The 16,602-nt window shown below is 33.8% G+C and overlaps 2 protein-coding genes across 2 annotated transcripts; both read right to left on the reverse strand.

Moving 5' to 3' along the window:
• Positions 1-14,223: 14,223 nt before the first annotated feature.
• Positions 14,224-14,772, reverse strand: LOC127079352 (uncharacterized). The gene has a single exon (XM_051019747.1). The coding sequence runs from the start codon at positions 14,770-14,772 to the stop codon at positions 14,224-14,226; it is 549 nt and encodes a 182-aa protein (XP_050875704.1).
• A 141-nt stretch (positions 14,773-14,913) lies between these two features.
• On the reverse strand, positions 14,914-16,479 carry LOC127079353 (uncharacterized). The gene has a single exon (XM_051019748.1). It carries the CDS (start codon positions 16,477-16,479, stop codon positions 14,914-14,916), a length of 1,566 nt encoding a protein of 521 aa, XP_050875705.1.
• Between the last annotated feature and the right edge of the window lie 123 nt (positions 16,480-16,602).

Below are 16,602 nucleotides of genomic sequence, written 5' to 3' on the forward strand. Positions count from 1 at the left end.
TCCCATGCTGAATGTGACATCCCACAGGTCAAATATGAAGAGCTTCTATAAGGTTCCGATGCTTGAGTAGGTTAGGAGGTTGGGAAAGGTGTTAATTATGTTTTATACTGACCATGATTTTAATTATGTTTTATTCTCTAATAATGTATATTTATGTTACTTGAGTTCAAAATTAATCTTTTAATTTATAAAAAACGAGTTAAAAAAGCTTTTAATATTTAGAGAAATATTTTAAATATTCTTCAAATCTAATTGGACTATTATGAAAAAGGACTTGATTGTCGTTGAAATGGAATTTTTTTTAGAATGGAGAATGTACAGTGCCATAAACACATGCAACTAAAACTATAAAAAAAATTATAGATATATATCGTGTTGTACTACCATCTATGAAGTTATTTCTAAGGTGTTGACTACAAGGTTGGGAAAGGTGTTGAGTAGTATTGTGCATCAAAGTCAGGCAACTTTTGTACCAGGGCAGCACATCCATGATCATATATTACTTGCTTATGAGCTTATGAGAGACTATTATATGAAAGGGGGAGTTCATAGGTGTATGTTGCAGATGAGCCTCCAAAAGGCTTATGATATTGTTGAATGACTTGCTTTGGAGACCATATTGAAAGAACTTGGTTTCCCTATAGAGTTCATAAGTTGGGTGATGCTTTATGTTACTACCGTGTCATAAAAATTCATAATAAATGGTGAACATACCAAATTTTTGAAGGGTAAAAGGGGCTTGGGAGAGATCCATTGTCGCCTCTATTATTTGTAATTGTAATGGAATAACTTCATATATCCTTGCAAAAGCTGAATGGGATTCCGGATTTCAACTTTCATTCCAAATGTGAAAAGCTGCACATTGTTAATCTTAATTTTTAGATGACATGTTACTATTTGCTAGAGGTGATACTAAGCCAATTGAGTTGATTATGAAAGTGTTCTTTGATTTTTCAAGTTCTACAAGACTCGCAACGAACGCAACAAATTGCAAAGTATAATATGGTGGTGTGGATACATTATCAAGGCTGAGATACAAACTTTAACTTCTTTAACCGAGGTCCATCTACCATTTAGGTACTTATGGGTTCCTCTAACCAGCAATAAATTATCTGCACAACAATGTACGCTTTTGGTTGATAAGATTGTGTTAAGGATAAAACATTAGAGTGCTAAGTCATTAAGCTTTGTTGACATATTGCATTTAATTAAAAGTTGGGGTATGCTTTTTGTTCCTCTAACTAAACTATCACTAATTACTGGATGCAATGTTTTCATTTGCCTATAAAAGTGATACAAAGAATATAAACCATTTGCAGATCTTTCTTGTGGACTTGAGGTGATGAAGTCACCTTGAAATCTCCTATATCATGGAAACATGTTTGTTCTCCCAAAAAACAAGGTGGTCTAAACTTGATTTATTTAATTGAGTGGAATCAAGCCAACATGATCAAGTTATTATGAAATCTGAGTGGAAACTCTAATAGCATATAAATCAAATAGTTCCATTGCTATTATATCAAGGATGATGATTAAATGACAATACCCATGAATAATGTTTTCTCTTGGATGTTGAAGACTATACTTAGGCAGATAGTTGTGGTACAACATATGCAAATGTGGAGTACATTGCAGGTAAGTACAAAGTTTCAAACCAATATGGTTTATCATGAGCTTAAGGATGCATAACAAATTGTCCCTTGGAGAAAAATGTTTTATGGTAATGTGGCTAGACATATAACTATGTTTGTTTAATGGCTAGCCTGTCATGGTAGACTTGCAACAAAAGAGAGATTGTACATGTTTAGATTGATAAGGAATGATTGTTGTTGTTTTTGTACACATTCCGAAACATTACAAACATATCCTATTGTATTACTCTATTCTAAAATAGATATGGGGACAAGTGCTAAATAGACTACATATTGTACACTTTCTAGGAGTTTGAAATGATGAACTATAAATGTAAAAGGAAATGATGGATTAGAGTTGTCAAAATGGGCTAACCCATATAGGCCGCCTCGTTCGGCCAAAAAAAACATAGGATTTAAGCCTTAATATTATAGCCTAGATTTTTTAGGGTTTTTTCGCCCGACCCTGAAAAACCCTCTACCCATTAGGACTAACCCGTATGGGCCGTGGATAGCCCGTTAGGCCTGCATAGCTATAAAATAAAAAATATATATTAATAGTTATATTGTCTTACTCCAAAATAACACATTGATTTTTTCCATCTCACTAAATTTTATTTCTAATTTATTCGATATTTCTCTTTTAAATCTTATACATTAATATAATGAAGACTCTTTCCTAGTTTTGTAGTAGTTTTTCTTATGTTAAATATTCGAGTATTAATTTATACAATTTAGACATGTGTTGTATTAAATATATTATAGTATTTATAAAAGATAATGTAGCACTTAAAAATGTATTATGTTTAAAATAATATAATTTTTAATTTTATTTATAATAAATATTATGAGATTTTTATTTTTATTTTTTATTTAAAAAAAGCTCGTTTAGGGTCGGGTAGCCCGAAATCCATCTAGAACCGAACTCATGTAGTAATTTTCGAGCCCACATTACAACAGAGCTTTTTTGGCCTAACCTTAAAAAACCCGAGGCCCGCTAGGACCAACCTGTTTAGGGCGTATATCCTATTTTGACAGCTCTAGATGGATGGCTCCAATTTATTTATTATTAATACTTGATGTGTTGAAACTAACTGATAATTTTAACTTTGTTTGTTATATGACTGTCCCATGCTGAAGGTGACATCCCACAGGTCAAATATGAAGAGCTTCTGTAAGGTTCCGATGCTTGAGTAGGTTAGGAGGACTATTGTAGATTTCGGTCTCCTATCATTGGCCAACTGCTCACTCACCATGCTTGACGCTTCACTCATGCCTGCCTTTGTTGAGCGATGACACAAGGAAACATCTTCCTTTCATCTTCCATTTGGGGAGATGGCTATAAATTTGAATGATATCTCCTCCCTGTTTAATCTCCCCATCAACAATAGATTCTTCATCGCTCCTGTTATTAATAGAAACTTGCATGTATCGCGACTATACGAGATTTTGGAGTTACTTAAGAGGTCGTGCTAGATGAGTTTGATTTTAATAGGAGAGTTCACTTTCATATGTCTTAGCTTGAGGACGGGTATACCGAGCTTGTGAAGTGACAAATGTATGAGGCATTCATAAAGGTATACATGCTACATGTAGTAGCATGTACTATCTTTGCAGATAAGTCTCATGTTTATATTGATGCTCGATACTTGTGGTTGCTCAGTAGTCTTGAGCATACCAGCTAGACTTACGGGTGCGCTGCATTGACTATCCTATATGCAACAGTTGGAGTTACAACTGTCTTTGATACCAGACAACTTGCTAGCTATTTGAGACTATTCCAGATATGTTAAAATTTGTTGTTTGTAATTTAGTTCTTATCTAATTGTTATGTATGACAATTCTTGATTTTTTATGTATGGAACTCAGGGCAAGAACCGAACTTCTTGCGAAGCTTTTTTGCATGCGCCACAACAACTTTTGCTATGGGGTGTTCGCCACTTGCATTACAGACATTTAAATCCTGATAAACAAAACTAGATGGAAAGGTCCACACGTTGTGTTAAAATTATAATATTTACAAACTTCGAATTTGTATATGAAAGCACATGTGAGAATAATTTACATAAAACCGAAGCTATGAAGCACATGGTAAGATTCAAACCCTTGACCTCATATGCTTAAAGCCAGGTGGAATTATTCAATTATCATTGTTTTCATTTTATTTCACTTTTATTTTATTTTTCACATCCATATTATTTTTCTCTTGTAAGCATTATTATTATTTTTTAGTTTCTATTGATTATTATTTATTTTAGGCTTTGGTAAGATTCAAACCCTTTCATGCTTGACCGCATTACTACACTACCGACTAAGGTAATTGAATAATTCAAAATGAAAAGCTTCTTAAAAATATATAAAGGATCCTTGAAAAAAATTTAGGGTATGACTGATGTCCCTATTTAATTACCTTCAACCAGAGAGCATGAGTGTCGGCAGTTTTCATGTCATCGTGGTAGGAGATAATTAAATACGAGAGAACCCTGAATTTTGTCCATGAAAGACGGATATGGAAGTTGCCATGCCTATACAAAGTCTTGATTATGCCGAGGAGATGATAAATTCAATTGTCGTCAGTGTAAGAACCGAAATGAAACCATTATCGGTCTAAGAACCAAAATAAAACCGTTTTTGGTATAAGAACCAAAATAAAACCGTTATCAGCTACTTGTGAATTGATATGACTTTTATATGTTCTAAGAGATTTGCAAGTTTCATGTTCCAAATCCCCAGTTTTGTATTGTGACAATCAAAGTGCTTAACATATAGCATCAAATCTTATGTTTCATGAGAGAACAACACATCTTGAGATAGACTACCATTTCACGCGAGAGAAAGTACAACAAATAATATTGAAGTTGTTATCAATCTCTTCGCAGGAACAACTGGCCGATTTCCTTACAAAGCCACTACAATCAACTAAATTCAACACATTTGTATTCAAGCTTGGCATGATCAACATCTATCATGCTTAAGCTTGGGGAAGAGTGTTATAATATATTACATAAGAGCTATTTTCATGTTTACCAAACTTATTCACACTTTTCACTTTGAGAAACTCTTATTCAAAATTTTGTTAAGAGTTAGTTTGAGTTTCTATTTTTAGTTGTTAGTTGGTTAGAGTAATTAGTTGGTTAGTTAACTATTTAGATTGATATATAAATTTGTTGTAATCTCTTTATTTTCTTGAGCTGAATCAATATAATACCAACTTTTTCTTCTTCTTCAATTGTTGTTGTTTTTCTTCTCTATAAATACCTCAATATTCTAACCGTTATCATTTTGGTGACATCTAGAACATGACCGTCTAAAATAGGAAGAAACACATATTCATTAAAAAATATATAATTTTTTTATTAAATAATAATGATTTAATTTTAATTTAATCAAATCTAATTTAAAACGCATCCAATATGGATAATTTGAGATTGATTAACTATATAGACATATTTAGTCAATATCAATCGCTTTAAACTATTATAAGTTTGAGGAAACTAAAAAAAATAGTAAACTAAATTTTAATCAGGTTTGACCTTTGACATATATAATATTATTTTGATTATTGAAAAGCACAACTAAATATCACATCGATCCTTCTAAGACAATTTACTTTGGGGTCAGATTCTAATTCAGGTCACTAGATTTTCATTATCGGCCTATTTAATTAAATAGTAGTAGTATTGGTCCATGTCCATAAAAATATCATAATACATTTATAAGTCTATGTTTTTATTAGCCACTCTGATCATCAATTTTATTTTTAGATAACCACTTTATTAATTATTTTTAAGCAAAGAAAAATATTATAAATAAAAAGAAAGGACAAATAAATTGGGGATTTAAACCGGACTAACCATCACATATAAACTCTAAACGGTGTTACCATATGAGAAATAAAAGGATTTTTTTTATCCAAATAACCAATTTTTTTAAATAAATATCCAAACTAACCCACATTTCTATATATTTCTCAAACTAACCCACTCTAAAAAAAAATCAATACAAAGGTGGCGCCAATTCAATTGGCGTACAAAAAATTAAGAGAAGTCGTCAATCCAATTGACGACAATGTACAAACATAGAGGAAAGAAAGTGTATTCTCTCTCCTCTGTATTTGTATACTTCGCCAATTGGATTGACAACTCCTTTTAATTTTTGTACACTGTCGCCAATTCAATTGACACCACCTTTGTGTTTTTTTTTTTTTGAAAGTGGGTTAGTTTAGGAAATATGTGGGAATGTAGGTTAGTTTGAGTATTTATTTAAAAAAGTTGGTTATTTGGATAAAAAATTCAAATAAAAGTGGTATAAAAAGATAAACTAGACATAAATATTTAGTATAAATCCAATGCGAAACAAACAAATAAAACTAACAGAATTCAACAAACCCAACATAGGACCCGAACCAAATTGTAAAAGAAATGTGTGTAAAACTTTGTAAGCATTCTAAACAAAACCAAAGACGAACTTGAATAATCAAATCCATCTCTTTAAGAATGATAAATGTATCGATCGCCAACGCATAAAAAATACACATACCAACAACTCTTGTGAAATAAATCACAACAAGCTTAACGACGATTTCAAGGCTAACAAACCCAAACCACAACGAGCAAGTTCAAGACATCCGATCGGACAACACCAAAACATTACATCGACAAGGTTTTAACTACCACATAACCAATGGTGCGGTGTTGAAAACTTAAACACCCTGAAAACTACAGATCTCATCAGATCTGAAAAGCACCAGATATCAATGTCAAGAATCCAACACCAACACCGTTGAAAAGTAACGTGAGAACAACAACAATCAGATTCCAATCAAAACCACAAATATCAAACCCAACTTTTGTAACAAAACATCAAAGCGACATCGAACCAACCACCAGAAAAGTCATAGCAACCAAACGCCGGCAAACCAAAACAACAAATTGAAAGGAGGACGACAACAAAGAACTCATCTGAAAAACTAAATAGAAAACGAGACACCACCTCCGTCGAATACTCACCGTCGTTAAAATTGTACAAAGATTATAAATAATAGAAACAAATCAATATGTAGTAAAGGAGGAATAATTGTTGTATCAGAATGTTGTTTTTGTTTCATATGATTTGCATTACATATATACATGATTTCATGTAATATACACGTACCCTATAAACTAAAAATGGATACAAGGATATATGCATTGAAAGCATGCATTGAAATCCTAGCCTATAGTTTGCCTATAATAAAACCCTATTAATATAATTGATAACAATTTCCATATGAAGAGACACAATTGATAAGCTTTGCATTGCTGTACTTGATATGCATTAACCAGCTATGTACACGCATAACTTTGCTGTAATTTTGGTATTCATTAATTGTCTAATATATTCCTAACACCCCCTCAAGTTGGAGGTGGGATTGAAATCTCAAGAACACCCAACTTGCCGAGTAGCCGTTTATAAGAATCGCCTTTAAGAGGTTTAGTAAAAATGTCAGCTAGTTGGTCAATAAACTGGAGATATGAAGGAGTGATATGACCTGATTTAATTTTCTCACGAACAAAATGATAATCAATTTCAATGCGTTTGGTGCATTAATGAAAAATTGGATTTTCGGCAATATGGATGGCAACTTGACCATCACAATAAACTGTGATCGGTTGAGGGTGATAAATACCTAGATCAAAGAGAAGGTATTTTAACCATTGTAAATCAGAAGATAAAGCTGCAAGGGAACGATACTCTGCTTCAACAGAAGAACGTGAAATTATTGGTTGCTTCTTGGTTTTCCATGAAATTGGATTAGAACTCGACATGGTGAAATAACCAGTAGTGGATCAACGAGTTATAGGAAAACCGGCCTAATCAGAGTCTGCATACCCAACTAAATTAATGAAGCTAGCTGTTGAGAGAAATAACCTTTTGCAAACACTCCCTTTAAGATATCGAAGAATGCGCGTGGCTGCATCCATATGAGAGGTGCATGGAGATTGCATGAATTGACTGAGAGTGTTAACAACATATTGAATATCAGGTCGTGTCACTGCGAGATATAATAGACGACCAATGAGGCGACGATAGAGTGTCAGATCAGGAATAAGGCTTCCATCATTGGGCCGTAGACTAAGGTGTTATTCCATAGGAAAATCTGATGGTCGACAACCAGTCATACCAGAGTCAGATAAAATGTCAAGTGTATGTTTTCTTTGACATAAGAATATTCCCTTTTTAGAACGGGATACTTCAATGCCTAAGAAATAGGAAAGATTGTCAAGGTCTTTGATGGAGAAAGACTGAGCAAGGAATCGCTTTATATCTAGGATGGAATCTTCATTGTTGCCAGTGATGATGATGTCATCAACATAAATAAGGACAAATATGGTTGTTTGATCATAATTGTAAGTGAACAGACTATAATAAAAAATTGATTGACATAAACCTTTTTGAATAAGAGTGGTGGAGAATTTTGAGAACCATTGGCGAGAAGCCTGTTTAAGACCATAAATTGATTTGTTTAATTTGCAGACACATGGTTTCCTTTATGAGAGAATCTAGGTGGCAATTTCATATAAAATTCTTGATTGAGATCTCCTTTAAGGAATGCATTGTTGACATCAAGTTGATGTAATTACCAATTTTTAATGGCAACAATGGAGAGAAGAAGTCAAACTGTGACTAATTTGGCCACTGGTACAAAGGTATCATGATAATCGATACCTTAAAATTGAGTGTAGCCTTTGGCTACTAATCGAGCCTTATACCTCTCAATGGTACCATCAAAGTGACATTTTATTTTGTAAACCCACTTACAACCAATTGCTGATTTTCCTTTTGGGAGTGGACATATAGTCCAAGTGTTGCTCGATTCAATGACTTGAATTTCTTTTGCCATAAATTCACGCCATTGAGCCGATTGTATGGCTTGAGAATAAGATTTTGGTTCTTTATTTTCAATGAGATTGATGAGAAAATCTCTATGAGAACTACTTAGATTTGAGAATGATAAATAATTTTCTAAAGGAAAATTAATTTTTGATGTGACATTATTAGTTTTAGCGACATAATCCTTGAGGCAGACTGAAGGAGTAAGAATACGTTGAGAATGGCGACAATTTGAAGGATTTAATTCTATAGGAGGATTATTTGGAAGATTTTCTACAGAAATTGATGGAAGATTGGACGAGGTATCATCCTGAGAAGAGGAAATAGTCACAATTGTGTCATTTGGATTATCATTGTAACTATTTCTAGGAGGACTATTAGGTTGAGTTGGTAAAGTGGAAGACGTGTCGTCAAATTCATAATCAAGAAGTGAGTGTTGATGCTTATGGCATTATTAAAGGGAGGAGATTGAAGATCTTGATAAGGAAATACAGTTTCATGAAACTGAACATCACGAGAGACATATATTTGACGAGTTTTCATGTCATATATGCGATATCCTTTTTGATTACAAGGGTAACCAACAAAAATACCAGGTTTGGACCACTCATCAAATTTATGTTAAATGTTCATATTTTTAGCAAAACATAGACATCCAAACACACGAAGTGATAAGTATGAAGGAGGAGAACCAAGTAAAATTTGATGAGGAGATTTATATTTTAGGATAGGAGTATGGAGTTTGTTTATAAGGCATGATGCAGTAAGAACACATTCTCCCGAAAAGAAAGAGGTAGGTTCGCTTAAAAGCGCAACGCTCTTGCAACAATATGAGGATGTCGATGTTTTCGTTTCACTACTCCATTCTGTTGAGGAGTTGCAACGCAACTGCGTTGATGAATGAAATGATGATCATGAAACCATGTTTGCATTTGTGTGGACAAGAATTCTGAACTGTTGTTGCAACAAATGGTTTGGAGTTAGGGAAGAAAGATGTCCCCATTACCAAAGTTGATTTGATCGATTTTAGTGTTAAATTGATAATTTATTTGAGTAAAAAAATGAAATAACATACTGAATGTTTCAGATTTATGTTGCATTAGATACAACCAAGTACATCATGAATAATCATCGACGATTGTTAAAAAATAACGTGATTCATTGTTGGATGGTATGAAGAATGGACCCCAAATGTCAACATGAATTAATTCGAAACAATGAGATGAATAAGTAGTTCTTAAGGAAAAAGGTAAACATGGTTGTTTCGTACGCGGACAAATTTCACAAATAAAGTCTTTATTTGCTTTAATATTTGGAGAATTTTTAACAATGAAATTAAAAGGAGACAACGATGGATGACCTATGTGTGAATGCCATAGGTCAAACTTATTACAATGCTTAGAACTAAAAACGAGCTTGATGGATGACTAAGGCAATAATGATCCTTGTCATTCTTATTTGATATCGATGCATCACTTAGATAAAATAGTCCATTCTGAGCACTATCCTGACTAATCATCTTCTTCGTTGCCCAGTCCTGAAAAATACAACCAGAAGATGAGAAAATTGCATCACAATTTATTGATTTTGTTAATTGTGAGATAGATAATAGATTATAATTGAAAGTCGGCATGTGGAAAACATTCGTAAGTGTAAGTGATGGTGAACAATTAATAGTGCCAATTTGTTTCACAAGCGCTTGAGACCCATCAGACAGTTGAACAGATATATGAGTATGAACATGAGAATATGAAGAAAATAAAGAAAGAGATGTAAAAATGTGGTCTGAAGCACCTGAATCAATAATCCATGAAAAAGGAATACAAATAAAGGTTGTACTTGCCAAGTTCATTGATGGTCCCATAGTCTCTTCTTTAGCTAAGAGAGATATGAGTTTTTGATATTGTGCGCTTGACAGTTGATTAGTGGAAGAGGATGATGATGATTCTGATTTCTTTTGTGGCTTATTTGGGAAGCCATGAATCTGATAACAAGTAGCAATAGTGTGACCATGCTTATTGCAGTGTTCACAGTAAGGATGCCGACGTTTTTCTTGAGTGCGATATGACACTTTAGAGGTATGGAGCGCAATTGATTCTTCAGCAGGGAGAGGGCGAAAATTGATCTCTTTTTGTTTTTCTTCTTGACGAACTAGATTATAGATACGTTGAATTGATAGAAATGGATCTATTATAAGAATTTGACTATGGACAGTCGAAAAATGGTCGTGAACTCCTTGAAGGAATTCCATGGCACGATCTTGATTCTGCTGATCAAGAATGCTTTTAGCATTACCATAAATACAAGGATTGACATGAGCGATAGAATTAAGTTCATCCCAAAGAGATTTGAGTTGAGTGAAATAAAGAGAGACAACCATGCCTTCTTGTTTGATGGAAGAAATTAAATGTTTTAATTAATATATTTTAGGGGCATTTGATTGAGAGAATCGATCTTTTAGATCAGACCAAATTTGTGCTGCAGTTTTAACGCACAAAATGCTGGGACGAATCTCGGTTGAACCGAGTTAAGAATCCAACTTGCAACCAGATCGTTGAAACGTTGCCATTTAAGAATGTTTTCTTTCTTCTTTGGACTGGTAAGTGACCCGTCAACAAAACCTAATTTATTTTTGGCATGAAGTGTCATTGTTACTGCGCGGCTCCATGAACCATATTTATCACTAGTAAGTAAAGGGGTAATAAGGACAATTGAAGGATTATCTGAATGGTGAATAACACAAGGATCTGTGTTTGAGGTGGTTGTGGAGTGATCAGTGATGGGCATTACATATATACATGATTTCATGTGATATACATGTACTATATAAACTAAAATTGGATACAAGGATTAAAATCATGCATTTAAAGTCTAGCCTATAGTTTTCCTATAATAAAAATATATTAATAGAATTGGTAACAACTTCCATATGAAGAGATACAATTGATAAGCTTTGCCTTGCTATACTTGATATGCATTGAACAACTATGCACATGCATAACTTTGCTGTAATTTTGATATTCATTAATTCGAAAACCTCAAGGAAGATTAAGAGTGGAACGACCTCAGAAGAGGAATCACATTTTAATCTTTAAATTTATATTTAATTAATCAATTTATTCGTAAATGGTGGAGCTAAGGATATGTTAATACTGAATAATAATAATAATAATAATAATAATAATAATAATATTATTATTATTATTATTATTATTTAATATTGTTAAAAGGTTTCAAATTTTCAGTTTAATATACATCTGATTGTATATTCAGTTTTAAAATTATGTTTCAAATTTTCAATACTAATTCAATGGTTACTTGCAGGAGGAAATGAAGTATAAGAGTTGAAATTTAAAATGTATGGTCAGAAGGAAGGGGTTTGAATCTGATGAAAACTCTTCCTAAATAATCATCAACCAATCCCCAAAAGACAATTGTGTATGGAATTGGAATTTGGAAGGAGCATTGCTTTATGTACTAGGGTCGGGCATCGGTTCGGGCTCGGGCCCAAAACCCCACTCCATTCTTAACCTCAGGTAAAAAATACAGACCCAATTTCGACCGATTTATTTACAGTTTAATTTTGGGGTCGGTTTAATTTGAATTCGGTTAGTAAATTCGGTTTTTTTTTTCGGATAGTTGGACCAACAGAAAATTTAAGTCTAATATTAAAATCACTCAGACTTTTATTATTAAACCCAAAACACTAATTTAAGCCCAATATTAAAACCATTGTACATAATATTAACAATGGTTTACATATTCAACACCCTCTTTTTCATTTCTTACACTCTACATCATCTTCTCTCTTCCACCTAATAATTCAACACACATCAACTTTTACTCATTACAATAACTTTATTTAATAAAATTCAACATTCTACCTAACAACTTTTATTTTATATTCTTATTTTCTTTTATATTTTTTTTTGTGATTATATATTAATAACAATTATCAATTGAAATTAAATTAAAATAATTAAGAGTTAAATAATTTATTTTAACTTTTTTTTTAAAAATTTAATAACTTATTTGAATTTTATTAGGATTTGTTGGGATCCATTTCACTAAAAAGATGTTTAGAATTACAAACAAGAATTTATTTGAGGTTAAATAGAAAAATTAGAAAGATTAAAGTCAGATTTTTTTTGTTGGGATCCATTTCACTAAAAAGAATAATTTTATTTAATCTAATTTTTATTTTAAATTGAGACAATCTCTAGAATCTCTAGATATGCATTGCTTTTACTAATACTAAATAAGATAAACATATATAAGTATCAAATTTTTTCAAAGGAACTTAACATTTGTCCAACCAAATTAAAAAGATAAGACAATTTAAATTACAACCAAATTAACAAAACAAAAAATACAAATCAAATTTTACCAGTATTAAAATCTTCATCTGATTCATCAATGCCAATGCCATATATATTTGTGTGATAGTTATTGTTACTACTTCCAAGAGATCATTTGTTCCTATTTACAAGAGATAATCTATATTTAGGGCGCTAGATAACTCTAGTAGCAGGAAAAATCATCACCAAACACAATAAAACATCCTCGATCTAATCAAATATTGACCTTGGTTATGTCAAGTTGGTGAAATTGAATCTCAAAAACTGAAACAAGGGTAAATAAACAAGTGGTGGTGACTAGGGAGATAACATCATACTTTATGTCATTAACTAATCAATCAATCTAGTGATCATCTTGCACTAATCAATCATCTTTGCTCTCATGTTATGAAGAACGACTTTTTGTCCACAGTACCCCATTTCTGAAAATTCTTTTCCACAATGCCCCATTCTGAAAAAAAATTCTTAGAATGCCCCACTTTTCATTTTGGTCTCGCCCATTCAATGGACGAGTGGCTGAAGTTGTGCGTTTGACTGCATGAACTCGTCCAATCAAAGAGCGAGTAAGCACGTCATAATATGCCATGCTTGAACTTGGCCAACGGATGGCCGAGTCTATGCTGTTGTATTTTTTTTTGGTTTTTTTAATTAATTTAAAAAAGATAATGAATTAATATTTTTTGAGTAATATGTTGCTATCAAAGACTTTCAATGACCGAGCAATTGCTTTGTGTTTGTACTGTCTCGGCCAATGATTGACCGAGTATTCAAGTATTAATTTTCATAAATAGCAGGACCTGTAGAAAATTAACTCAGAGCACAAAATCCTTTATTTTGGTAAAAATGTCTGTTTGAGGTCTTGTATTTTATGGACATGGTGAAAAAATCAGTGTTTGCCTCGATCCGCAATGGAATTTCAGAACACTGATTTCAGTCATCCACACTGGCTTCCGACAGTTGGGCGGACATCGTATGAAGGTGAGGAAAGTAGAGTATCGTTGTCCATACATAACATTGACTGATGCAAGCCCCGATGGTACGTACATGTATTACCTGGATCGTATAGAAAATGATGAAGATGTTCAGTGTATGTTTTCGGCACATAGTGGTGAAGTTAATAGAGGAGTTGAAGGTCCACTTGTGTTGGTTGTTGTTGATTAGTTTTTTAATTACCTCTAAGAATTTTAGTTGATGTGGTCGTACTTTGTAACCAGAAGCCTTTGATTATCAAATGTATTTCATAATGTTTGTTTCCAAAAGACATTAGAAATATACAATGGTTTATATATAGTACATGCATAGTAGTTAATAATTAAAAAAAAACATATTCATCTGGACGGATAATTAAAAAAACAACATAATCATCTGGACGGTCCTGCAACATTAGGACATTTCCTACACATGTGTCCTATTTCACGGCAAATTCCACACTTTCTCTTTTCCTTCTCAACGTCGTCCATCTCGGTTCTAATCCTGGTGCTGTTTGGGCGCCCTTTCTTCCTCCTTCTCATAGAGTCGTCGTGGAAAAGAGTAAATCTTTCATATTGTGGCCAATTCTCCTCATGGGGAAGTCCTAGGAAACTCTCCTTATAGACCTTGAAGACATTAAGAATTTTGAAGACGTCTGGAATGTGAATGGAGTAGTCCTGGCGTATACTCGAACATGTTGTGATTACATGGGAGCAAGGTAAGTGAAATGCCTGAAATTTCCCACAATCGTAGTGTTGTTTCCTCAGATCAACGCTGAATGTACCAGTTGGTCGACCGTCATTCTGATTAATCTTCTCTTGGACCATGAAATAGAATCTCTCGCGATCAAACTGCATAACGTTATGCGTGTTAGCTTTCATGACTTCCTCATCCATCCCCTTATTGCAGTTATCAGTGAAAACCTGCCCAGAGGCTAACATTTTTGTCCATTGATGGCCTCTTTTACCAAATAGTGATCCTAATCGATAGTACATAGATTTGACCAATACAGTGATTGGAAGGTTTCAGGTTTCTTTGAGTACCGAGTTCATTGCTTCTGCCAAATTAGTTGTCATGTGACCCTAGTGTTGCCCTCCGTCAAATGCCCTTGCCCACTTCTCACGAGGGATGTTGTCTATCCATGATAAAGCGTCATTGTTTATTTTTTGGATTTCCCCCCGATAGTAGTTAACTTTTACCTCTGTCAACGCATAACCCATGTTAACAACTATTTTGTGCAGTTCCTTGTCTTTAATCTCGCGCATGAAGTTTTGCGCAATGTGTCTAATGCAATAGACATGTGATGACGGAGGATACTGCCATCCATTTTCCGGATTGTCATATGCACTCTTTATTGATTCATGTCTGTCTGATATTAGACACAGATTTTCTTGGGGAGTAACGTGTATTCTTAAATTCTTAAGAAAGAAACTCCAAGCATCCTTTGTCTCACTTTCAACCAATGCGAACGCTATCGGAAAAATGTTCCCGTTCCCATCCTGTGCCACATCCATCAACAGAGTCCCTATGTACTTGCCATACAACCATGTTCCATCAACCTGCACAATAGGTTTACAATACGCGAAACCACGTATACATGGTCGAAACGCCCCAAAAAGACGATGAAATATCCTTTGGTCACCCAAGTGTGAACCATCATTTGAAATCACAAGTAAGGATTGAAATTCTATAATGGTACCTGGTAGATATGTTTTCATTACCAGTATCCACTGCGACAAATCGTTGTAAGATGTCTCCCAATTTCCATACAGCGACTCAATTGCCTTACACTTTGCAATCCATGCCTTTTTGTAGGATATGATATACCTGTATTTTTCAGCAACATGAGCGATGATCACCTTCACCATAAGAGAAGCGTCCCGATTTACGAGCTCCATTATGCTCTTACTAATCATTTCTGAACTTAGTTTTGTATGGTCTTGTGACATAGAAGTGGTGGTGCACGTATGAGGCCCACCAGACTTACCAACTCTCCACCTTGAGTTGCCCTTACGTAAAGAAACCCTGCATTTGAAATTGCATGTTGAATTTCTACGTTTGATGACATAACCTACATTGTCAGATTTAGTCATAGAAAAATCTAGACTACATTTTATATGCCATTGTTGCAACGCCAGAACACACTCTTCCTTATTTTCATACTCGATGCCCTTCTCTATTTCGTCAGCATTGTGAGTTGGTATGGAACTTCCCAAAACGGAGATTGGTTCAGCATCACCCAAACTTATATTTTGCATGTGAACAGGTGGGTTGTACAAACTAATTGGTTGAACTCTTAGTGCAACAGTCGGTGTGTCGAAGATATCTTCATTGCCATCGTCATCGCTAACACCAAATAGATCTTCAAATCGAACCTCTTCTTGATCATCCTCACTATTCTCTCCTACCTCTTCATTTGGTATGAAATGTTCATTATTTTGAGTCGGTTCTTCGTCAATGGCTTGACTCCGTCCATACTGGTGTGACTGTATAGATTGCATTGGATAACTGGGATTTTCATTTTGAGTCGGTTGTTCTTCAAGATTTTCAACTAGACAAACATATATCTCAATGGTGGGTAACTGAGAAAATGTTATATGACATTGAAACATCGACTTGACATCTCTGTCAGTCTCAATGGGTGTCATTATGTAAAAGACGGTATTATCCTCTCCATTAATTAATGGATGGCGATAAATGATGTCTTCAACACAACTTTGTAACTTTTTTTCAATACGATCTTTTAGATGATGGAAGTCAGAGTTGATGTG

This window comes from Lathyrus oleraceus, chromosome 5 (assembly GCF_024323335.1).
Source record: "Lathyrus oleraceus cultivar Zhongwan6 chromosome 5, CAAS_Psat_ZW6_1.0, whole genome shotgun sequence".
In the NCBI taxonomy this organism is placed as follows: Eukaryota; Viridiplantae; Streptophyta; class Magnoliopsida; order Fabales; family Fabaceae; genus Lathyrus; species Lathyrus oleraceus.